Raw genomic sequence first — 26,640 nt, 5'->3', positions numbered from 1 at the left:
CCTCCATCTCAAATTTGTCAATCAGTCCCGGACTTCCATATGAGGCATGTAGAACAAGACAGTTCAACAAGAGCCTTAAAGGTACATTAAGTCATTTTTAAAGTTATTTAACAGAAAAAAAAAATATTGTACTCATGAATATACATTTATTACTGTGTAATTGCATCTTCCAACATATGATCCATTCCTATAAACTTAAAATTAACACATTTTTTTTTTAAAAAAGGAGAGGACGCCGGTTTGTGGAAGCTACCATGTAACTTTGCTATCTTGAATACGGTGGCTGAGATGGACATCGCTGTTCTGCCTTATCACAGTCTATGACCAGCCAGTTACGTAGGATGTCTTATAAGTTACCTTGAATTTCATGATCACAAATAGCTTTTTAAAATACTATATGACCATTTAACATTTGTGAGTGTATCTTTTCATCATTTCTTTGTGATCATGTCTTTGTGATCATTTCTTTGTGATGTCTGTGAAGGTTCTCAGTCATCCAGGTCATTGTAGTCAAAGGAGCTTGCAAAGAAAAGCGTCTGGACTTCTTTAAGTTACTTGAAGACGTTTCACCTCTCATCCGAGAGGCTTCTTCAGTTCTAAGGTCAAATGGTGGAGAGTCCCAGATATAAACCTGGTGGGAGTGTCCCCCCACAGAGGGACAAAAGGATCCCCTGATGATCCTCTAATCGCCTGAGCCAAGGTGTGGAACTGGGTGTGGGTCCCAATCAGCCAGAGTTTCGGGTGAGTTCATTGTGAAACCTGGCCCCACCTTAACATGCGAATTCCTGAGGTCAGATGGCCCAGGATGTGAGTGGGCGTTAAGGCGTCTGGGAAGGGATCTCAAAACTGGATTATAGATGGCAGAGAGTTGGTGTCGTAAACCACCGCCTCTGTTCAAAGATGGTCGCTCACAGTGGACATAGATGGCTTCTTTCACTCCTCTTTCAAACCATCTGTCCTCTCTGTCCAAAATGTGAACATTGGCATCCTCGAAAGAGTGTCCTTTATCCTTAAGATGCAGATGGACAGCTGAATCTTGTCCTGTGGAGGTGGCTCTTCTGTGTTGTGCCATGCGCTTGTGAAGTGGCTGTTTGGTCTCTCCAATGTAGAGGTCTGGGCATTCCTCGCTGCACTGTACGGCATACACCACATTGTTAAGTCTGTGTTTTGGCGTTTTGTCTTTCGGGTGAACCAGTTTTTGTCTGAGTGTGTTGCTGGGTCTGAAGTACACCGGGATGTCATGCTTGGAGAAAACCCTCCTGAGTTTCTCTGATACACCGGCTACATAGGGGATGACAATGTTGTTGCGTCTGTCCTTCTTATCCTCCTTCGCTGGTGTCTGATCTTCTTTTCTGTGCCTCTTTGCTGACTTTAAGAACGCCCATTTAGGATAGCCGCACGTTTTGAGTGCTTCCTTTACATGTGTGTGTTCCTTCTTTTTCCCTTCAGGCTTAGAGGGAACATGTTCTGCCCGGTGGTGTAGGGTCCTAATTACTCCAAGTTTGTGTTCCAGAGGGTGATGGGAGTCAAACAGGAGGTACTGGTCCGTGTGTGTGGGCTTCCGGTAAACTTCGATGTTGAGGTTGCCATTCTCTTCAATGTGCACAGCGCAGTCCAGGAAAGGCAAACAGTCGTCCTTTGTGTCTTCCCTGGTGAACTTGATGTTTTTATCCACAGCGTTAATGTGCGCAGTGAAGGATTCCACTTCTTGTGTCTTGATTTTGACCCAGGTGTCGTCTACATATCTGTACCAGTGGCTGGGTACTCTTCCTTTGAAAGAGCCAAGAGCCTTCCTTTCCACTTCCTCCATGTAAAGGTTGGCTACAATAGGTGACACGGGGGAGCCCATGGCACAGCCATGTTTTTGTCTGTAATAGCCTTTGTTGTATTTGAAATATGTAGTGGTGAGGCAGAGGTCTAACAGTGTGCAAATCTGATCGGGTGTGAAGTTGGTCCTGTCCTCCAAGGAGTTGTCTTCTTGTAGTCGTTTTCTGACAGTCTCCACGGCCTCCGTGGTGGGTATGCACGTGAAGAGAGAGACTACATCAAAGGACACTATGGTTTCATCTGGATCCAGGGTAAGTTTCTGGACCTTGTCAGTGAAGTCGGTGGAGTTCTTGATGTGGTGTGGGGTGTTCCCCACGAGAGGAGCAAGGATGGTAGCAAGATGTTTTGCAATGATATAAGTGGCTGAGTTTATGCTACTGACTATGGGTCTGAGTGGGACAGCTTCCTTGTGGATTTTTGGAAGTCCGTAAATGCAGGGTATGGCATCCCCTGGGTAAAGGCGGTGGTAAGTAAAGCGGTCAATGATTTTGTCCTTTTCCAAGTCTTGAAGGCAAGCTATAACTTTCTTTTTGTAGCTGCTTGTGGGGTCTCGCTTTGAGGCTTCGTAGGTATTGTTGTCACTGAGGAGAGTAGTGATCTTTGTATGGTAATCTGTAGTGTTTAGGACCACGGTGCATCTTCCCTTATCCGCTGGTAAAACAGTGATGTTGTGGTCTTTGCCCAGGGAAGCGACGGCCTTCTTTTCCTGTATTGTGAGGTTGGACGGAGGGACTTTGGCACTGGAGAGGGTGGCTGAGACTTTCATCCTGATTTGCTCTGCTTCTGTCTGTGATAATTTATTAATCCGTATGGCAGATTCTGTGGCTGTGATGAGGTCCACTATGGGCAACTGTTGTGGAGAAATGGCAAAATTGAGACCTTTGGCTAATACTCTCTTTTCAGGTTCAGTGAGATTCCTGTCTGAAAAGTTCTTAACCCATTTCTCCTGACTGTCTTCAGGTGTGTTTTCTTCTATGGGTTGTGTAGGTTCAGATTCAGAATGAGGAGTGTGTGTTTTTGAATGCAAGGTGTGAAATTTCCTGCGTTGTCTTTCTTTTCCTTTCGAGTGTTGGGCCCGCTGAGCCTTGTCCACAAACTTGTAAACCTCTTCTAAGATTGGAGAGGGTAGAAGGGTTTCCAGTTCTTGCAGAGTCTGGCTGATCTTGATCTGGAGGGCATCTATAGTGAAATGGACCTGTCTTATCCTTTCACTTAAAAGGTGATTTTGCGCTCTCTGTAGAATCAAGTCTGCTCTGTATCCCCTGACAGTGGATCCAAGGCGCAGGCTCTTAGGAACAACTCTGGTTTGTCTGCATCTTAGGTTGAAACGGAGATGGTTCCTATAATCCGCTAGTTTCCTTGATTCCCTTTCATACTCCTGCACCAGTTGAAGGGTGTTCCTCCCAAAATGTACGGCAATATGTCTGTGAAGGTTCTCAGTCATCCAGGTCATTGTAGTCAAAGGAGCTTGCAAAGAAAAGCGTCTGGACTTCTTTAAGTTACTTGAAGACGTTTCACCTCTCATCCGAGAGGCTTCTTCAGTTCTAAGGTCAAATGGTGGAGAGTCCCAGATATAAACCTGGTGGGAGTGTCCCCCCACAGATCATGTCTGTCACAGATCATGTTTGTGATCATGTCTTTCTCCTCCTCCACCATTGCTCTCTTTTCTCCCTCTTGTTCTTCTTTCTCACCTCAAACCTCAAGCCCACCTCAAGCAATACTACTGTTATCTTTAGTCACAAAAGGCAGCACATTCAACAATTTTTTAGCACTTTGTTAAACTTCAGAAATAATTAGGAAAGAAACACTTCTAACAAGCACCATTGCACTACTTTAACACGTATGTATCACCTGTGATTTTGCCACTTTTGCAGGAAGAATAATACACATCTTTTCACAATACCATCTTTGAAGGAATTTATAGTTCTCTTGGAAGTACAAAAAGTAAGCAAGTGTGCCAGCCACCGCGGCTATATAGATGGCAATATTGTACTGTTGAGCAGTTTCCTTTTCCTTCCCTTTGTTTTCTTATTTTTGCAATTCATGCTCACATATATCGACACTAACAGTGTTATCTCTAAACACAGATTAAGTGACGTGCAAGACAATTACTTAGAATAGATGCACCATGGTAGAGTTAATCCAAGAAGCCAAAAGATCGCTGAAAGCAACAAAACCAAGAAAATGATGTTTTAATCATTGCATTGAAATGAAATAGCATGTGTATATTATCATAAATTAATTAGCTTGTGACTTTGTTTTCTACCGCTGTCTGTGAATTTTAACCTGTGGGATTTTTTTGTGTTTGTTGCAGGTGAGTTCATTTCCTTACACTTTTCCATGATTCATTTGATAAGAGGGACCACAGGAAGTCTCATCTAATGCATTTGGCACCAGTGTATCAATATTCATTAGAGAAAACAAAGCGATATGTTGTTGTATAAATATTTTTGCTCACCATCAATTACGATGACAGTGGTATAGAATCAAACAAGATTTGGATTTGCTCAGGGCTTTGAGGTGCCCTATACATACATATATATATATATATATATATATATATATATAGTCTGTGAGGGGAACACAATTTCAAAGACTTCTTTTAAACTGCCTGTGAAATAACATATTTTTGATGAATAGCAATTTCATTGCAAAAACAAAAAAAAAAACAACAAAAAAGAAGCTTTGTGCAAGCATATTGCATTAAACAACAAGAAAGGGTCTTTCATACGCCAGTGGTTGGACCTAACAGATCCTGCACTGGTATAGTGATTACATCCTACACCTCTGTCAGAAAGCCAATCACAGGGAGCTTTTTCTGACTAATTCTGCATGCAGATAAGGGTTCTCATTATCACCGAAACCCCCTCAGGGTGGGGCTTCTGCCTTCTAAAGTAGTGTACTTTTCTCAGTGATTTTGATCAGGGAAGTCAGATTCAAGTGTGATGGAGGAACAGAAGTGTGTGTTCACCCATCAGTTTAAATAATACACAATGTCCCTGTTTCTTTGGTGATTACAGGGACAATTCAGACTGTTTTTAGCTATAAAGAAAACATTCAAAGACAAGGTACTTTGTCACTGTTAATTAAAGACTTACTCAGGAATGTGAAAAAGGCCGGATGGCAAAAATGGAGCTATAATGACACTGAATCCACTTTGACTAATGACATTTCACGTCAAAGGGCCTATTAGACGTGCCCCGAGACATCAGTATGATACTCGAATCTATTTGGAAAAGCATCCCTCTGCAGTCAGTCAGTCTCTTTGCAGTCATTTCACACCTTTATGTAATGTGTAATTTTCCACTAATAAAGCGGTATATGTGAAATTTGTGAAAATTCACGTTTACAGCGGAAGCGGATGAGAGCTAGTGAGATAATTGATAATATAAGACATCTTGACATTATGTTCCATTAGCAATGAAAATGACGACTTACAAAAACAGAAAACCAGATATTGCTGTGGAAAGTATTAAATGTGTTTGCTTGAGAGCAAGATCAACAGCTAGTCTAATCAATATTTCATATTAACAATCAATCAGTTGAGTATGTGTTATCCAAAGGTTCTTGTCTGCAGAGGACTATCGCATACAGTTTATTCGCCCAGGCTCCACATGGGGTATTAGCATCATTTGATTTTCACATCTCTTATCTGGTTTACTTGCTAGCTGCAACATGCAAAAACAAAACTGTTAAGAGGCAAACTGAGCATTCAGCAGAACCAGAGCATCGCATTCTCTCAGGATTTGATGGAGACTAAAGTAGAGCTACAATAAAGGCAATATTGCACTAACAAGATTGCTGGACAGCAAAGTTTAAAGCTCTTTAATACTGCAGTTGGATATAGAGTTAATGTAGGTTTGTGGTGTTGGCTCTTTTCTCGAGTATTTACCCTGTTGTGTTCATTTTCTCACATAGAAGTCATTCGTTTTTCCTCGGGCAAGTCCAACTTGAAAACGGCAGCTTGGCTCGTCATCTTTTACCACACTGAAAGGATGAGGCTGTGAGGATTTTACACTTCAGCCAGAGGCAATAAAGGCAATGACTCACTCGTTCGCTTCTCTGTGTCTGTGCAGGCCAGCCTCATCCTGGTCAACTGCACCACCCATCCCCCCCCCTCCCCCAAGTCTGAGTTAACAGCCTGTCCCCAGCAGGATGAGCTGGCTGTAAACCACACCAGGTCTGTTAATTAATTAATGTACCCTAACTGCAGGGCTGGTTCCCTCCATTCTAGTGGAGCAGTTTTCAGCTGGCTGCACTGGTGACTGCCGGTGCTTTTGGGTTCCTGCACTGGTGTGACATGGCAACAGATAGACATGACCGTGGATAGGAGGAAGACTTCATCACCATAGTCACTATTAATCACCCAGGGCCATTGTGGTCCTGTCCTGTAAACAGCGCAAGTGCAGGCAGAGAAAGAAGAGAGGAAGAGGGGGCAGGGTGGCTGCAGGGAGAAAGAGGGGAGAGAATGGTTGGGGATCAGCCTGTATGCCCGCCTCAGCTCCTACTGCGGGGCTGGGGAACAGTGCTGCTGTCTCAGTGTTTGTCCTCCGTGTTCTCCCAGATCCCGGATCCTGAGGTAAGAACCCGATACATCACCTTGTCCTCCACAGGTTCCTCTCAGAAAGAGCCTCGAGGTTTCTAAGTGACGAGTGCAGGTACATCGGCGTTTTAAGGGGAAGCCTAAATGTGTACGATTAATGCTCCTTTGTATTGTCGCCGTAGTTGTGTCTTGCCTTATTGGATGAGGAGAGGGTGAACCTATGTTGAACCCTGATATATTATATGGGCTGACATGAACAGCCATGTCACACATGTTTAAATTGGTGCTCTTACAGGGGAGCTAGGGTGACTAGTACTCGAAGGGTTTTCGTTTTTTTGATCGGGATAGAGGAAAAAGAGTTACATTCAGAGAATTTGATTAGACCTGGCTACAAAAATGATCTGAAGTCCATTTTCTTAGGTATGAAACAATAAATGATGACTGCATGACTAAACATTCTTATAACATCAAGTCAATCAGTAGTAGTCAACTACAGGAACATGAAAGTGAATGAATTTTGTGTTGAATACTAATAGTGTGATATTTAATGTGTTCCACAAGGAAACAATATACCAATGTTTATCTATGACTCATTTTTGCATCCACATCCTCTGAACTTCAGTTTGCAGCAAACAGGTTTAAGAGAAAGATGAGAGAAAGCACGAGAAACTTCTAGTAACAGTCTCCCTCTTGGTGTTTGTGTGATGCCTTTTAAGAGCTTGAGACAGAAGATGGTTAATAAATAATAATAATGTTTGTTGTTGCTGTAGAGAAGAGCAAAACTGTTTTCTAGTAAGCATGTGCTAAATGTAGCATTAAATATAAGGCTTTAGATTTCTGGAAATTGTTTGTCCATATTCTTTGTGCATAATATTGGTCCTGTACTTCATTACTTGAGTAATTGGCCTTTTGCTCTTATATGTTGAGTCATTTTTAACCAAGTGCACACTTTTGTATTTTTAGGTATTAATCCCTTGTTCTTATACTAATGTTCCTTGATTAGTCCCCAGAAGTTTTCCTTAGCGGAACAAACCAGAACTATTATTTGAGGGAGAATATTCAATCAAGGCTTTGAAGATTTAACATACCAACTAATCAGCCAAACATCCAACAAATAAAAATGTTTTATAGATTTAGGTATGTAATCATTAACATTGGGGTTACTTGAGGTCATTTTGTGCTTGTTGTTTCACTGAAAGAAAAAAAAGGCAAATAAATAATTAATAAAATAAGAAATGTCCTCAGGAAGAAAGTATTTAGCATTACACAATCACTCTTAAAGAAAAAAAGTTGTTTGATTAGATGTGCAAAATATCCTCAATAAGTGAGTTGCACACACACACACACACACACACACACACACAAAACATATTTTTTTGGCAACTTCTCTGTTAAAGATCACAGCCCTTCTTGTATCCTGCTCAGTGCATAAACGGTGCAGACACCCTGAAGCTGTGTACACTGTCACATTTGGCGTGTTTGCTTGTTATCAGTTCTTTATAGACTGGAGTAAACAAACTGGTCCTTTTGCACTGGCGCTTTTAAAGAAAGCAGAGATATCCTGGGAAGTTGACGAGCGCTTGTTTTTAATTTCTAGTATGATAGTAACATCTCTCATCCTTTTTAGTATTTTAACTGACTTACCATTCCCGTCAACTGTTTCTTTTTCATCTCATCCTATGCTGCTGTTTATCACGCGTATGATATCCCCACTTTAGTTTATTTTTGAAACTTTGTTTTTTTGTGGTTCACCTCATAATTGTGTTACACATAAAGGCAACAAATGCAATAATGTCCATTTTCTGATCCGTTCTCTGTTGGTTTATGGACTAAAGTGTAGAGTTTCCAAAACAACCTTGTATCATCAAATCAAGTGATCAATACAGAGGAGACAGGGAGAAATCTACGCAGTAATTTTATCAGGGAACCGGCCCTCTGATGGCTGTGGTAGTACCAATCCAAGTCATTGATCTAGCAGGAAGACAAACACATACTACAGCCACATACACTTGGACGGTAACAAGAAAATCTTTGTACAACATGCGAGACATCAAAGAACACTGAGAAGGTTTATGGAAAGCAGTCAACTTGTGCAACACATTCACTGCTGTCACTGTGGGTACTTGTTTGTAAGGGGGACCATGTAAGTTCACATCTGGCATGAAAACAAACAGGGGGTTTGGGGGATTTCCTTAAAGAAATACTAAAGATCCTTTTTATGGAGGACTGAAAGTGTCATTAAAATATTAGAGAAATAAAATGCAGTCACACTAACAGAATGTACAATATGAAAACATACATTCAGAATAAAAATTTATCAAAACTTAAATATTTGACTAAATTACACATTAGTTTTTAAAAATTATAGTATATGAGATTTAAAAAAGATTTTGAATATGAAGCCAACAATAAATACTTTGCATAAAAATACAATTTGATCATCTTAAAGTGTTACAAATAAATCTAAGAACATAATAAAAATGTATATTAAAATGCAGTTTTTAAAAGAGAGCTACAAAACATTCACAAATTGTTTTAGGAATGGAGCACATGAATCAACATGTATAGGAAAGACTAAATGAGAGGAATAGAGGAACAGCAAGCAGGGGGTTCATCAATTTCTCTTTTCAAACTACATTTGATTATTGTAATTAATTATTTACTCACTACATACTTATGGATGGCTTCATGTCTAAATTTAATATATTTTTCATTTAATACATTTGGTTTATTAATATTATTAATGTATTTATTTATTATTATTATTAATACATTTAGTTTATTTAATTTAATACAATTTTTCATTTTAACAACATATTTATGGATTAATATATTATTTGAAAATGATTTAAACAATTTCTGTTCCATTCACTAAGTTAACACATTTTTATTTATAGCTATTTATTTTCTATTTATTTACTTATTTTCCAAATCCATATATTTATGCCTTTTTATTTATTTTATTTTCTTAGCCTTTTTATTTGTACGATAATTGATTAAATAATTTTTTAAAAAGTCCTTTTATGACACTACAGGTCCTCCATACATATCTGCCTTTTTGTTTTTACTTTCTCTCTTTGTTAGAAAATGCTCTGATAATTGTTTGCTTTGTCTCTTGGAATTTTCTTACAGTACATCTATATATCAAATGTACTGCATGCGTGTGGCTGTCAAAATGTGTTTCTGTGGCCCAGTGAGTGTGATTTCACAGGTGTCATCAAACTGAAAGAGTTCAAAGATAAGACTCAGTACTGCCTACTAATGGAATAATGTTGTAATGACTACTGTGTACTCATGAGTTGGTGGTGACGGCATTTAGGGTTGATACGATCCCAGCACCAGATGGTGTCTAGTTAGTAATTATATGAGTTCATTATATGGGTTCATTTTGATATCAGCTATAAACCTTTAATGTTTTATTATCATGAAATTGTGTTAAGAAAATCTACAATCTGTGGACATGTAAACATTTGCCAAAGTATCCTTGCCAGGTAAATACAATATGAGCTACACTGTAGTTGTTGTTAATAACTGAAATGATGTTGAGGTGCTAACATTGCTCGGAATGAAATGTGAGGCTGTACAAGGACGTTGGCTGCACACTTGTAGTAAATTCACTGAAAGGAGGCAGAAATTATTCCTTAATGCTTCGTTCAGCTGTATTCTGAAGAATCAATGCCCGTCTAACTTCAACCCTTATTTCTTATCTAAATGGTGATGCTTTGTGACAATATGACAGATTCAAAAACTTTTCATTTTACTTTGAGTCAGAAAAGATTGCAGAGTGACTGAAAACTCGAACACCAAGTACTTTACTGACATGCTGCATTGCCTAAAGAGTGAAGTATCACAGTGAAAACTAAAAATAGTTATCTGAAATTTAAGGTCCTCTAAGATCGTGTTGCTCCTTGAGCTTTGCACTGTTGTTAATCCTTTTTTTTTGGTGAAGATTTATTTTTAGTTTGTGTGCAGATATATAAAAAACTGTTGATGCGCTCTCTCTCTCTCTCTCTCTCTCTCTCTCTCTCTCTCTCTCTCTCTCTCTCTCTCTGTTTCTTTTTTGCCCACAGCTTTTACCCACAGATCCCCCAAAGAAGCCCGACCCTGTCACTTCAGAGACCGTTGTTTTCTGGGGGCTGCGGTTATGGCAGGTCATTGGTATCTTTTCCATGTTTGTTCTGGCAGTTGGTTAGTATATCTCAGGAAATCACTTTGTTGTCACCTTCACAAATCATTCATAAAGAAAACAGCTATCTTGAGATGTAGCCGCAGAGTGCAAATGTCCTCAATTATGAGTTCACAATGTGATAATCAAGCACAGTGTGATTAGTTGTAATACTGATATTATGTCAGCAAATGGAACAATTTCGCTAAGCTGCTGATAAGAACAACTACAGGATGAGGGCAGAGATACTTTTTTGTTTGTTTGTTTGTTTTATTCTGGCAGATTTGTTTCAGAAAAAAAATGAAATGTCAGTTCTACAGTTCAAGTCTTCATTGTTATCTGCATTTTGGCCTGAATGGAGTCTTTGGCATGCTCTCATTGGCAGTGGTAGCATAATGACATTTAGCAGGTTACACATTTGTTCCCTAATGCAGTCAGCCGGGCTAATCATTAATTGCATATTAAAAAGGAATACTGTAGGGGAGACACCACATCATTTGCTTTTGAGATACTTCACCAATCATTTATTAGAAAACATTTAATAATTTTACCACATCCTAAAGAACTTGACTGATAAACAGTCCTAGTGCCACTGTGAAACATGTCACTATGCGAGCAAAACAATAATAATCCTGCTTTTATGCATGCTCTTGGTGCCATGACGGGTTATCATGACCACTGGCCTTAGACACAAAAATGCCATGGGCCTACTTACCTACTCGTGCAGAGAGTAAACACTCCATGTGCCCTTTCTGAGAACATGGATTTTGGTTGCACAGTAACACAAGGAAACTTACAACCACGCAGAATGTGTTATTTTGACCTCATAGTTTTCATTTTGTAATGTTAAATTTCTGCTATTTTGTTATGTTCTATGTATTCTGTATATACAGTATATAATATTTTACAGCACGATTTTACATCTTAAGGATTCAGACATACTTTAATTGAAATAAAACTGCTGGAAGAAATGTCTGACTTAAAGCATTGACTTCCTTCTGGGGTTCTTCTGGGAAAAGTCACTGCTCAAATCAATCAAGTCCAACTACCAGATCATAAGTGATAGGCTGTTTGGGTGTGTTTGTCTTATCCTTAGATAGTTTCTAACATTGTGAATATTTGCCAAAAGGACTGTTCTCCTTGGAAGGCCCTGATAAGAAGCGACATATTATTATTAGCAGCTTTTTTCTCCACTGGAGTTGTCTTTATCCCTCTTAACCCTATCTGGTAGTGCTACCCCAGGCTTCACCGCTATCACTCATCCCAGAGCTGCAGTCCTACTGTAAACTTGGGCTAGCAGCATCAGGTCCTTCAAGGCAGACAGGACTGTAGCACTGACAGAGCAGTTGCTGACAGTTTATGGTTTGTCCACCTACCAAGTCTGCATTTCCCCCATGCATGTCTTATTTTTCTATGTTGACCTTTCACAGAGACATGTATTCAGCTGGCATCACATTGATTTGACCTACTCATCATAGGCTTCTTTTCATAAATAAACACCCATTATTCATAGGTCAATTGACTCCCAGTGGCCTAAGTGAAGATACCACAACAGACCCTGTGGGTTATCTATCCTGGCTGGCTATTTATGAAAAGATTTAGTAAACATGCATTTTCTAAAAATAAAAAAAAAAGAAGAAAAAAATGACATCCACAATATCCATCAAGTCAATTGTCATATTCAAACTACAGCTTTGACTAGAGACCAACACAGGCCAAAGCACTGGAGACACTGAGCAACGGGACTGAATCCTCGAACTATGCAAAATACAGATTTTACAGTGAACAATGCAAAAGGGAACTAAATAAAAACACCGAACAGCAAAATAAAGCGCTAACATAATTGGCAGTACAGTAATACAAAAAACATATGACATCTGCTGCCAGCAATCATCTGTCTATCAGCATGCAGACCCACAAAATCAGTGATTCAAAAGTACAATACCTCAATAAAACCATTAAATCCATGAACGCCACAGGTGTAGCTTTTCTGATAAACTCATTTATACACCTACACCTGTTCAATAGGTGATGCTATTCAGTGGTTTAAAAAGTAATTGAGTGTAATTAGTACTGAAAGCTTAATCCATACAGTGTTTAACAAATTTCTTAGACCTTCGCCATAAAAACAAGAAAACACAAATATTTAAGAAATCTTTCAAAACTTGACAAAAATACTTTTTTGTTAAGCAAAAAAACTAATTGGGTTCAATATTTTTGTATCCAAATTTGAGCTGACACACTGCACAGAAAGTAATCAAACATAACATTCAAACACTGAATGTTATTTTTGATATAATTACAGTAAATAACTATAATTTGGCATCTCAATCAAAAAACAATTCTGTGCTTTACTTTTTTTTGTGTTTGTTTTGAAAATTAATGGACAACAGCAGTAATTCTATTTTAGCATTAAAACTATTATTGGTATTAAGGCGTTTGCACATACTCATGGCTCTGCTGTACACAAACCAAAATATTTTTGGTAACTACCGATACTTTTAATTTAAGGCAGCCAAGGCATAAACCTTATACTGAGGGGTGATCTCATAAATCTGTTAAGCACTTTAATTCATTAAATTGTCTCCACCTTAAACTTTTACATGATACTATATTAAGTCTTTGCATCATTATTATTACACATGCATTAAAATAAAAACTGTATTTAATGTGATGTTTGCAACTTTAACGGCGATTCATCTGCTGATTATGTTTTTCTCAATTATTTGGTTTGAAATTATTTTAAAAATCTCAGGGCTCAAAGTGATGTCACCCCAGTGTATGGCTTTGTCCAACCAACAGCCCAAACCTCACAACATTACCCAATTAATGAAAAGCAGGTTTTAAAGTTGTATATAAAACATGTCATCTGCCAAGGCACTGATGGCATGGCCAAATATTTCTGCAATATTTGTGGAATTTCAGTGTCCAGTAACCATCTCTAAAACATGATTGAGACAAACCAAGAAAACAAGAAGCTGGTAACTTACAAAGTGGGGATAACTTGTCAAAGCAGGTGATAGGGAACAAATTATAGCTTAATGGCACATTATTAGCTATTTGATAACCTAATCTACACTCGTTTCATGTGTCCATGCATGTATGAGAGCCCACTTGCCCTTCATGCATGTGTCATCAAAGAGACTCATGGGGAAAAAGGTACAACAAGAGTGACTGTTCCTCCATGGTGTCTGCAGTTGCACATGCATACTTCCTGAAATGAATTTAATCTCCGCTTGAGAGGCTCTACTTTTATATTTGGCTGTGGGCAAAAGACGCAGGGAAGAGGCGCAGATTAATTTGCATATTCATCGATGTGCGTATACAAAATGAGCCAAAGGTGTTGAGTTACAGCTGAGCCTTTTTAAGACATGAAGGAATTATCCTTGTGTACATAAATAAATAAGTTAAAAAAAATCCTAAGTATATACTTTGGATCTTTAAGAGTTTGAGTGCCTGGAGGGTGGCTGTTTTAAAGCTAGGACTATCGTTTCATGCATGAAATGTTATGGTTTTTAAAAATTATTTTAGAAAATTAACTAGATAGTTGCTAATTAATTTTGTGCTCAATCAACCAAACATTTTATCTCTACTTCTATAGACAATGTAATCTGTAAAAGGGCTCTACATGCATGGCTGCTTCTGCTTCAGTAACAAACATAAAAGCATGGCAACATTTTAACAATACAATATACAAAACCTATTCAATGTGCACACCGCGGTTTACAACAATAGAAAGCCTTTCACAAACTTACCTTTACACTCGCACATGCAGAGACCCAGATGGGCAAATATGACTAAACCTAATCTAACATTCTAACTGGATTCTTCATAACCAGCATTTTGGTAAATAAAGATTAATTATGGATGTTTCATTCACCGCTCCCTGCTGAGCATGCCATGTTTGAGTGATGAAAGAGAGAGCAAGACTAGAAGTAGCATGCAAGATGTAGGATGCTATTAAACATATCCTGTGGCTTTGTACCTTCTCTCCAGCTAGAATTACAAAAGAAAAGAAAATACACCAATCAATGTTAAAACTGTCACCTGTAAGTCCAATTGATGTGGGGAACTAACAAATGGTGTCTGCGGGGAAAATGAGGCAGAATTAGAGGGACAAAATAAATAAATTTATCACCATTTTAACTTTAAAAAAACATGACCAAGCAACAACTGTCATGAAAAACAAAATGAAATACTGCAACAGACTTTGAAGCTGATCAGCTCAACACATCAATCCAGAAGAAAATTCACATTCACCAGGGAGTAGGCAACAAACACCAAAGCTCAGTCACTGTCAGGACAAGGCTCTCTGGCACTGGCTTTCTCCTCAGCTTAAGTACTACCACAGCTGATTGCTGAGTGGAGCCAGCTGCTCACTGGCTCCACTGGAAGGTGGGCTGTACCGAGACCGGGAAGAGCAACACAGCAAAACTACAGTTGGCCTGCTAAACATGTAACACAGTTACACGTCATTATGCAGCCATGTGGCTGTGGTGCAACTTCATCACACGTCAGCATCGGTTTCAGTCAGTTAGTCATTGAGGGATGTATTTAGAACAAGAAGCACTCACGGCCGTTTTTTAGACATTTTCTCCCTCTTGGTTTGCATCTTTGTGTAGAGAGATTCATACTGCAGCAGGATCATGAGTCCAAGTGAACCAGGATTAAGGAGCACTCATGGACTCCTCAGTAGCTCGACTTTACTCACCACTGAATATTTGAGGAAGCATTTGTATGCTGACAAAGCCAAACATGTCACAAAACATTCTTTGGAACTTTGTCCGGTAATGGTAGGATAGGGTAAGGTATTTTCTTGCACACGCTTGATTGCTTTCTGTCATCAAAGAATGGGAGGAGGACGACCAAAACACCAAACAAATACAAAGATATTCTGAAATCTATTTATTTTTTAAACATTCAGTCAGAATGTTAATATATATTGTATGTTGCTTATATTCATTTGTAATGTGAAATTTATAAAAATGTACCTTAGCTAGTATTCTCAGTCTTTTGGACCCCACTGTATATATGTTCTTATTGATCGTGTAAGGTGTTATTAAAATGTCTTATTCAAATAACGTCACCCTGTCTTTATCCTTGTTCTTCTCTCCTGTAGTCATCACTCTGTGCTGTATATTCAAATGCCGAATTCCCAGAACAAAAAAGGAAATTGAAGCAAGGCATGCGCAAAGGCAGGCTGCCAAGAAATATGCCAACACATTAGAGACAGTGCCACCTCTTAATGAGCTGACTGAGATCCCAGGCTGTAAGTACCCCTCTCTCATATCTTTCAAATATTAATATGATAGCATTACATTGGTTTTAATAATTGAGTTATAATTGAAAGCAGGAGCTTGAACTCTCATACCAGCTGCGGAAGTTCACAAGAACTGTCCTACTCCTTAAATACTTCAACTACCAGTTCCTTCAAATGAGAGAAATGATGCATTCCTCTTGAACCATTAGTGAAGTGCACAGAGATAGACAGGGAGAGACATCAGACTCCCTTAAACCAAAGCACATCACAGACAGGGATTGGGGGGGAACACAGATGAGTTACAATATGAATTTGGGTCTCTATCTACAAGCACAGAAGTTTGTTAAATATAGTTTTTTCTCTCTCTAGTATTGCAGTTCTGCTTTGTGATTAAGATCAAGGACAGCTCTCTTTTTACATAACTTATTTTCTAGGATAGCTTTGATTTATTAAACTTTTGCTGTCTCTTTTTTTCACCTCACAAAATGTTTCACACTTGGTTAAAGTCTTCTTCTGATACTTTCATGTACTAAACTCTTCTCTTCTCTTCTCTTCTCTTCTCTTCTCTTCTCTTCTCTTCTCTTCTCTTCTCTTCTCTTCTCTTCTCTTCTCTTCTCTTCTCTTCCAGCTGCCCCTGATGCTTCTGCAGTACAGACACTCTCTGAGCAGGTTCAAACTCAGAGTGCTAACAACAGCCAGCCCTCAGTTGTTAGGGTCAGTGAGGAGCATCCCAGTTCCCTCACTTTGCCAGAGACAGCATGATATTTTTCCCCTCCTTTTCTTCGGCTCTTATCTTCCTTCAGACACTCCTCTTGGCTAAATCGCTTTAACAAAAAAAAAAAAAAAAAACAGCATGCACATTGGCAGCTGCTCTAAAAGTCCCCTTCTTGCATTTATCACACATGCATCAGCCTGTTCGATATTTAGTACATCTGGTTTTCCTTGAATGAAATTTAAGAGAAGCTCAACCAGAAAAGAGCATCTCTCATTCAGCTGCTTACCTCATCACTTTTGAACTAGTCAGAAATTAGAGTACAATCTAACTTCTCCAAACTTTGCTTGATAGTGAGTTTTAATGGAGCTGAATAGTAGGTATTGTGCTGCTTCTGTGAATGTAACTACTCTGGCTCTATAGGGCAGCTTGGCGTTTGTAGCCCATACTGTATGTTCTTGTGTACTTATGTCCCAATATTTTTTTGCTTCATGTTAATGAAAATGTGGATTTCAAGACAAAACGGATTTGATCATAAATTCTGAAGACAAGATATTGCTATTACAAAATCATTGTAAACTGTAATGAACGTACCACGCCTCGTATCTAATGTTTGTGCTCTGTGTTTGTCCCCGTCCCTCTCTGTATGTTTGCTTCTCCAAAGTGGTTTTAAATAAAGCAAATCAAGCACTCTCTCTTTTTCTAGTGTAAATGGACGATCTGCACGGCACTCCTGGGTTTAATTATTTGAACGATTAAGTGTTCTTATTCTTACAAATGTTCTTTGGTGCGTTGCCTCAAAGATGGTGCTTTCTTAGGTAAGAATAATGGCAAATAACCACAGACAGCCGTCACTTCCTGTTCCTCTAGGTGCTATATCATGTAACGGTACATTAACTATTTATTGTAAAAATCTGAAAAAAGAAAAAACAACACAATCAGCAGTCACTGAGTTGCCAGGTGATCATTTATTAAAATAAGACCTGCATTTGAGCACATGATGACTCTGCTGTGGTCAAAGCATCCAGAGTTTTATACTCTCTAGTGTCAACCAGAGAGTTGGTCCAATATGCACTGGAGTAAATATTCTGTTATTGGCTATAAACTGAGTGACCATATGTCTTGAAGTGGGGCTGAAGGGAAACAAAAGAGTGAAAACATATATGCTTGTGCTAAAAAAAACCCACCATAGTACACTGTTTACAAAAGAGGAGCACTAATACACAAGCAAACATGCAAATTGCCGCCTCTCTCTGGGGATTATAACCAGCTGACACAACACCGAGTTTTTAAGCAGTAAAATCTGACAAACCAAATGACCCTGTAAGTAAAGAAAATAAAACGAATCCTGTGTTGCTGAATGTAAGACAGCAAATATGTTAATATGAAGCTCAGGATTAAAAGTTTTGCAAGTTTTTTCCTCTACAATGAGGTTTTGATTATGCAAAGCAACATCAAATTCATGAAATACTCTCTCGAAGTAGGCTAATCGGTAAAAGTAGCACTGAATTATTAATTAAATGTTACAAATGAGGATCAAGAAGTGTCCACTCCTATTTTTGGATATGTGTGTGGATATCAGATCTGTTTACAAATCAGGAATAAAATAGGTTCATTGCATAAAAGTAAAAAAAAAAAAAAAAACACAAAAAGGCAGATATTGTGAGCATCTGTAAAATGAGCCGAGTTGGTTTTCGCGCCACTAAAATGTCGGGCATCCTGTGTCATTTGCATGCACCTACTAGCTTGAAGCATATTGGCCCCAAAAATGAAATCTGTGGAAAGAAAGTAGTGAGCATCTCTGGCTTCACAGCCTGTATCTGTTTCAACTACTGTTAGAGTGAGAGATGGAAGCCTCAGAGCGTTAGCTTCAACTTATTATCTCTCTCTCCCCATCTCTCTCAGAAACACTCACAGAAGACAGTTGTGAAACAGTTCCTCCAATTTGTCATCTTCGCTTATCTACCATCATCTCTCATCCAGAGCTGCTGCTTCTGGAGCTCAAAGTGAATAGTTTCAAGTAGCTGGAAATGAACACATCCCCGTGTGTCAGCCAGTAGTTGTCTTTTGTTTGTAAGGAATCAAATGCATTTCTCGCACATCTGCCCCCCTGCACCTCAGAACAGACAGTAAGGAAAACATAGTTTGATGCGCAAAGACTTCCAAAAACAACTTTAGTCTTATTACAAGCCCATCTCAGGGCAAGATAAAAAGTTATTGTTCTTAAACACTCACTGTTTATGTCTTTGTGGCCACTTTTAGCTGAATTTGTCAAAATGTTATTACACTTATTGAGATGGAACTCACTTTTAAATTTTCTAAATGTCACAACTCTAAAATTCACTAAGCCTTCATGTTTTATCAAAAATTGTGCCAGTTTTATCCACGCTGAACATCTGACATTTAATAGTGAGAGTCAGAGCCTTTCTTAACCTTAAACGAACCCACCGCAGTAAGTAAACAACAGGACACTGGCAAAATGGCACAAAGCCTACATGTCTGACATTGGAATTTAAATGACATATGAGTCTGATGGACGTGGGATCAAAATGTTGGAAATTTAAATGCTTGTTTCTGCTCGCCAGGTTCAATCATAACCCGTCTGATAGATCTAGAAGAAACCAAGAGAAAAGAGCTTTGCAGTCGAGGATAATAGCAGAAGACAGTTTCAAAATATGGAAACACAAAGAAATCTATTCACAGACATTCTTATGGTTGCTTGATTATTTTAAGTCAGCTGGATTCACCCACTTCAGCTAAACGGGGGACTGAATGATCTTAGGTTTACTCCGAGTCCCTCTGGCAGCTTTTGACATTTGGTGTGTGTTTGTCATTTGGTTTCTTGGCCTTTGATTATATAGCCAGTGTTTTTTGCAGCTTTTGGAAAAATCATACAAAGACGAAGAAATAGAAGAAACCATATTTCACTCCAGCTCGTCGTCTGTATGTCCTTTGAGGAATTTTCACAGTTGTTCCTAATGAGTGTTATATTGTTGGGTGCCCATCAATCCTTGTTAGTGGAGTTTATATTCACTTAGTGTTGATAATGTGTGATAAGCTTGGATATATCCTTGTTTAGTGTCTGTCTGAGATTAAGATGAGGAGACTTATACCAGCAACACATCTGGCAAAAATCAAGCAAAGACGAGGGCTAATATATAGGGCTAGCAAGCCAGGCAGGGTGATATTTAAGATGAGACAAGATAAAAATACATTTTATTTTACTCAAATGTATCGTTCTCGAATACTAAACAGCTTTTTATGCGATATGCATCTTCAGTAGCTGTGTTGGCCTCAGCCTCAAGATCTCGCCTCCTGAATAATAATGAGCAAAAACCTGATTGTTAACTTTGGCTCTCCTGTTCTCACCTGTTAAGCACTTCAAACAATCCCATTAAAAGAACAAACAGACAATGGTTATTAGAAAAGGTGGAAACAGATGCGCCTTCATTATATTCAACCTACTTAGGCCAACACTCCGCTGGATTAAATTTTCCCACCCAATTAAAATTACAGGCAGAGAGTGTCGACGATACCTGATGTCGCTGTGAAGCCTTTAACCCTTTTTCTTTCTTTTTTTTCCTGCAGCTGCAAAAGCAGAAGCCACTGAGGAGGTAAAAACAGTTTCTGGGAAGGTGGATGCTGAAAAAGGAGAGAAAAAGACCAAGGAGGGAAAGAAAGAGGGCAAGAGTGCCAAAGAGGGGAAAGGAGATGAAAAGGACGCATCTACAAAGAAGAAGGGTGAAAAAGGCGAGAAGGGAGCATCCAAGAAGGAAGATGGGGACGGGAAAGGGAAGAAATCAGGAGAGAAGGGAGACAAAGGGGAAAAGGGAGCAAAAGGAGGGGCTAAAGGAGGGGGCAAGAAAGCTCAAAAGTAAACTCTGCTTTTCTGTAAATACCGGGAGAAAAAAATCAAATTTTTTCACTGGGCACATTTTGAAACTCTTTTTCTAAAGTGAAATTTGTATATTATATTGATAATAAAATATATGCTGATACATTGTTACATTATTGATGTTTGTGTCTTATTAGGATATGAAAAGACAGTAGAATTATAGATTTATTATCTTATTCACAATTCACTGATGAACAATAGAGATCAGAAAGCATCCTCCAATCTCATCTGAAGTTTACACTGGTGTCTACAACATGCCTACATCACAAAGGAGTGAAGAGAGAATGACTGAATGATGTGTCACTGCCCGCATTACAGTATCTAAAGCATGAAGACTATAAAGTCAAGTCCACTGAGTACACTTCGGCACAAGATAAATAAATGACAATGGAATACACATTATACTTCCATGAGAGGTATTTGAAACAACGAAATACAACCTTAGCTCTACGATTATTGGCCCTATTGTACACTTGATTCCAAAACACAATCTTTTTACATTATACAATCAGAACAAAACACCATATTAAAGGGTATTAAAGTGGTCAAAGAGAATTTTCAAAGTGTTCTTGATTTACAAAAAAAAAAAAACATTGCCCGACCTCTGAGTGAAAAACTGGATTATGCAACAGTAACATGGTATACTCTTTGATGGTCTGCAAATTAGGCTAACTTTCAGTTGTCACAAGCCTGGGAGAAATGCATTAAATTACCCATTATAAAGGATACAGATGGATGATAGATATTTAAATCTTCGGTGGCAGCAAGGTACGGTAACATGACTTTATAAAGGTTTCCCTCAGTCTGTCTTTTTCTATTTTCATCACTGCGGCATGCAGCCACCTGTAATTACTATTGTAGTCAATCCAGTCAAGTTTACGTCATAATTATAGCAGAATGAAAATAATCCTCTTGACTGTCAAAAGCAGCTAGGAGCTCTATGGCAAACGGGAATTTGTTATATGACACTGAAATTGTAAGTTCAATCATTCTTGGTTTTGATCTTTTATATATAATAGCAAAATATGAAGCATGTTAAAAACATTAAATACTTGCTAAAAGAGTAAACAGTCGGTGTGTAAAGTTGATTTTATTCTGGTGCTATTGGATCCAGTTTGTACTGTAAGCAGTAACTTGAACAGATCAGGCTTTAAGTTAAAGAGGTGGCTAACTAAGTGTGAAATGACCCAAAGAGCCATGCAGGGGAGCTTACAGTTAAATAGTATTTACTTGAGAATATGTAGAAATTTGGCCAGCTGCTGCTTGAAAATTTTGTGACATTCAGAATCATTCTAATGTTAGATCTTGAAACATAGTTTCAATGTTAAGGATTTAACAACAAATGTAATATTAAAGGCTTTGGTCTGTTGTTACTCTGTGTCTGGGTGTTTTGAATCTTTCACTGCTATTTACATGAAACGAAAGATTTTTTTTAAAGACAAGACAAAAATAAAATATTACTACAAAATTAAGACAATCTGGTCACTGTAAACGTAATGGTGGAGGATAATACAAATAAAATCTTCAGTATAACCTCTTCTCTGGCAGCTTATCATGTCTTTTCTCTTTGGTATAATAGATCATGTGAGCTACCCTGCCAATCATGCAGGCTAAGTATAGTAAATTACAAAGATATTCAACTGTTCTGTTTTGGCCTATGTACATAACCAAATATTGCCAACATCCCATAAACCAATACATGAAAAAAAACCATCAAAACAGCTTTATAACATATAACATATCCATACATAGGAACACTTTAAGCTCACAATTAGAATGTATCTCTGATTTTTGTAAACATCGTGACTCGTATATACATCATAGAAGCAGCACAACACTGGACTGACTACCTGTAAAAAATACTGTGTAGTAGTAACTTCAGTTTTTTTTTCTCTATAGCATCACAAATATCACTCCTGGAATCCCACGGGGAATTTAAGACTCTTCGTTTCCTCCTTAAATTAATATTCCACTGGAATATTAATAAGACTGCTGCCTGCATCCTGTGCCTTCTAATAGGGCTTCATCTTTTGACAACTTTGAGAATATATCCAGTATATACAATTTTCCTTTGAGTTACATGACGTTACTCAAAGAAAAAGGTTGTCTGCAAAGACATTCTTACTTTGGTGTTTTTAGTTTGGCCGTGTGAGTATTAACATTTTATATGGACAAAAAACTAAAAACTAGTACATTCATTTTAACCATTCAAAATCTGTGGAGTTAGAGGGCTGAATACTGGGTGGGGGGAGGGGTGTGTGAACAGAAGAGAAACACAAAATAATCTTTTATGACACACATGGATCCTCTGGAGCAAAAAGCTGACTATGCTAAAACACCACTTGAACAGTATAAAAATAGGTGTGCAACAACAGAGGACTTCAATTACCTGAGTAACTTCCCTTTTACGCTGAAGTGGATTTAATCCAATGCAGAACAAATGAGATTCCACACCAGGAAACATGAACACATCTCAACAAGTAGGATTAATAGTTTTAAAGCCACACTTTATTCAAAACTTCCTGATTAAATTGCCCACATTTGTGCCTCTGAGAGCGCTCAGTACCCACCTGGCTTTACTTTGGTGATTAAGGGTATTCTTGGCCATTGTAGTAACTACAAAACCCCAGTTTTTACTTATGCACAAAAAAAATGACCACAAGACGATTGCTTCCAGAGGAAACATAAATGAAGGATAACAACAGTTATGGCAGTGAATAAGAAGTAAAGAACGGCAGTCCTCTTCTCAACATTTTACACATTCAGTGTGGCAGGCGGTTGGTGAAAGAGTTATTTGCTGCAACAACGACAGTCATCACCCATCAAATAAGCCCGCAAAAGCAATACGGCTTTTCTGCCTCGAGCCTCATCGCTTGGCAATGTTCCGGCTCAATTCACAGGAGAAAAAAACTGGCAGTGTCGATGCATGCAGCCATCCCCTTCGGACCATCCTGAGACTGTTTCGTGATGATTTTCTTTCCTCGATTTTCACCGACAAAGACAGTGTCCTGCAGGTCACATGACTGTCTCCCTCTCCTCCTCAACCACGGGCGAGGGTTTTTCGTCCTCACAAGGCCGCGTATGCGCAGAATGCTCTTCGGCTGGAATGTGGAGCTCCTGTCCCGATGACGGTATAGAGTTCTCTGACACGGAGCCATTTTTCACATACCCAGGGAGGTTCCTGTGCCCATTCACAGGCGCCGGTCCCAGCCTCGTGGTTAGGTGGAGGCCCAGCGGTCCTCTGGCAGTGACATTGGTAACACTGGTGTGTGATACCATAGGTCCATAGCTGTAAGTGTTACTGCCGCTTCGAGCTTTCCTTTTGAAGTCCAGGGCTAGAGTTCTCCTGCTCCAGGACTTTTTTATCTCAGCTTGCACCTTAGAAGAGAAAATACTTTTTTTTTTTTGATGCATAAAAGCAGAAGAGTCAAAAATGTGTAAAAGGCAACATTTCTGAGTTCTTACCTCTCCATTGCAAAAGCAGTATATAATTGCCACTAGGAATCCCTGCAATATAGTAAACAGTGATTTTTACTCCCATTATCCGTGAGTGAAATATCTTTGCAATGCACTTTAATTTGACATTTTAGCTGTAAAATTTGGCATTTTGTTTGATATTTTCAGTCATCAGCTACTCCTGTTGTTTTTTTAATCTTGATTAGGATCTAACCATAACTCAAGAACTAAACAATAAGCAACAACTAGACATTCACTAACTGTTTTTTGGTGATAAGGTTAACCCTTAGGACATTTTAAACCCTGAATAAATCAAGCCTATTAGATTTTTTGAGCACGTCATTATTTATGTCAGAATAAAATGAAATTTTTCATCACAGCATTTTTACCTGGAAGGAGTTAGACAGCATCTCGTAATGCATTTGGATCAACCATGGAATCCCATGCACCTCTGTATATGGCATGGCAATGAATATGATGTAGTGGACGCCAAACAGAGGCATCAGCACCAGCGTGGACTTCAACAGTTTTCTGTAACAGAAACATTTCACAATCGTAACACAATACTTTATAAACATCTCATTTTGAAAAACACAAATCAAACTTAATTTCCAGCTTTTTACATGCAAGGGTTTGATGATTTTTCTCTATTTAAAATCATTTGAAATTGAATGCTGAACAGTGCGTAACAGTTGAAATGCAATTTGAAGATGACCTTGTAGTCTGTGTTGAGAATTCCCCACGTTTTAATCTCCCTGTGTTTGTGTGGGTTTTCTCCCACATTTGTAAGACTTAGGCTATGTGGTGAAATTCGGTGCAGATAAAAGTATAAAAGTCTGTGGTTTAGGGTTAGGTGTGTTTGTACGTGCACTGTGATGGACTAGAAACCTGTCGAGTATGTTCCCAGGATTTATTTTACTTTGACAGTTGGGATAGACTGTCACCCCGAGAAGCATAAGTGATTACAAAAATGCATTATATGGACAAAGGTGCTGGGTCACCTCCACATTAGGCGTACAGGAGCTGCTCTCCCATGAAGTTCTGGGCGCACAATTTTTGTGCTGATGTTAATGCCAGAGGAGGTTCCGAGCTCTGCAGTTACCGAGTCAGCTGAGCTTTGGTGACTTTTACGCACTAAACCCCTCAGCGCTTAGCAACCCTGCTCTTCCACTTTGCAGTAATATCACTTGCAGTTAATCGCAAATATCTAGGAGGAAAGAAATGTCACAAACTGACTTGTTGCAATGGTGACATACTATTACAGTACCGACCCATTAATTCACAAATGCCTGTAAAGGCAGACTGCATGGCTAGATGTTTGATTTTACAAAGAGATGTGGCCCAAGATTTTTGTCCATATAGTGTGCATCTCATGATGTAGCTAAATGTTACCTTTGCTGGTTCCAGCATTAAATTTCAAATGAATCGTAAAATGACTCAGAAAAGAAAATATATAAAAAAAGAAATAATAATTTTGCACTTCGCTAGTACACAGCACCTGTACTGTTGTCTGGTGTCACACCTTCTAGCATTTGTTTCTCGCAGTTTAGTTGCCAGGACACGGACGATGTTCAGAAATAGCAGAAAATTAATCTGAAGAGGAAATAGAAACATAATGTTAGAATTAGATGTACTTGGAATCACTGAAATGTGTCTTATCCACCAGCTGTGATGCCACAGGTGCAGCGAAACACTGTCATTTCGCACACAGTAGGGGAAAGTTGAAATCAGCACGTACTCACCACTACAGCAACCACGATGGGCATTTGATATATCCATTTAAAATTGCCTGCGCTTAGGTTCCAACACCTATCATAGACAAATAATAACAAGGCATCGATAAACAAGTGATATGGGGGGGGGGGGGGGGGGGGGGGGGGGGGGGTGGGGGGGGGGGGGGGGGGGGTATTGTTTTCTGCCATCATGTCGGATATACAGAAAGGGCACAAATACAACATCAGGTCATGTTTTATGGCTTTCAAATAACTTTACAATTTGCAAGGCTTTGAAATAACAAAATCTGCTCTTTTTATTTGGAATTAAAAGTTCACTTGACCCCAGATGTCATTTCAAAGATTTATAGACAATGCACAATGACAGCATTTGATTTAGGTTAAGTATGGTATTAACCATAGGCTGGTTTTACTGATAGATTTTAAGCCATATGGATATTATTATGTTTACTCAGTTTCCCAAATATATTGAAAAGGTACATGCTGTGGTTATCATCATGTATGGTAGTTTTTTTTTGCTAACCCCCCCCCCCCCCCCCCCAAAAAAAAAAAAACAAAACAACCCAGACAGGAGGCAGAAATGTTCTGCTGCTCTCCCACCGACAGAGAAGAGAATTATGTGGTTTAGTTCCACTCTACAGCTGCTGGATACTAGCTTAGTCGCGAGCTCCCAGCTGCAGAAACTTCATGTTTTACTGTGGTACAGGACCAATGTGGAAGCTGCAGATAATGGTAGTTGGAGGTGGTTGAGGTCCCGCTCGTCTGGTTTGGGAGTTTTGGCAGTTTTGACCCAGGTGAAGTTGCCCATTTGTAAATCGAATTTGATTTCGATTTACAAATACACTGATTTCTGGCCACTTTAAGCTTTATTGGACACACTAATACCAAATATGTGTGGTTAATTCATACACAACTGTACACACACACTTAATGGGAACGTAGTGAAACTAAATTGCTTCTATGGATCACTTACTCTGTGTCTGCAAACATGGCTCTCACAGTTGCCCAAATGGTTACAAACACAGCTGGTACACCTGCAAAATAAAATA

General features: G+C 38.8%; 2 protein-coding genes across 2 annotated transcripts in view; one reads left to right on the top strand and one right to left on the bottom strand.

Annotated features, from left to right (window-relative positions):
• The first annotated feature begins 4,476 nt into the window (after positions 1-4,476).
• Positions 4,477-20,385, top strand: tmie (transmembrane inner ear). Its single transcript, XM_085141887.1, has 4 exons — positions 4,477-6,406; positions 10,441-10,558; positions 15,655-15,804; positions 20,096-20,385. Exons 1-4 carry the CDS (start codon positions 6,296-6,298, stop codon positions 20,383-20,385), a joined length of 669 nt encoding a protein of 222 aa, XP_084998013.1. The 5' UTR covers positions 4,477-6,295.
• pth1r (parathyroid hormone 1 receptor) overlaps positions 19,717-26,640 on the bottom strand; it is a 50,712-nt gene continuing 43,788 nt past the window's right edge. Inside the window, exons 8-13 of the mRNA XM_085141871.1 lie at positions 26,565-26,625; positions 25,601-25,667; positions 25,357-25,451; positions 24,248-24,389; positions 23,868-23,909; positions 19,717-23,780 (exon numbers count right to left, since the gene is read on the bottom strand). Coding sequence (XP_084997997.1) covers positions 23,418-23,780; positions 23,868-23,909; positions 24,248-24,389; positions 25,357-25,451; positions 25,601-25,667; positions 26,565-26,625 — 770 coding nt within the window. The 3' untranslated portion in view covers positions 19,717-23,417. The remainder of the gene's footprint in view (positions 23,781-23,867; positions 23,910-24,247; positions 24,390-25,356; positions 25,452-25,600; positions 25,668-26,564; positions 26,626-26,640) is intronic.

This window comes from Neolamprologus multifasciatus, chromosome 18 (genome assembly GCF_963576455.1).
Source record: "Neolamprologus multifasciatus chromosome 18, fNeoMul1.2, whole genome shotgun sequence".
In the NCBI taxonomy this organism is placed as follows: domain Eukaryota; kingdom Metazoa; phylum Chordata; class Actinopteri; order Cichliformes; family Cichlidae; genus Neolamprologus; species Neolamprologus multifasciatus.
This window is presented reverse-complemented; position numbering and strand designations above follow the sequence as displayed.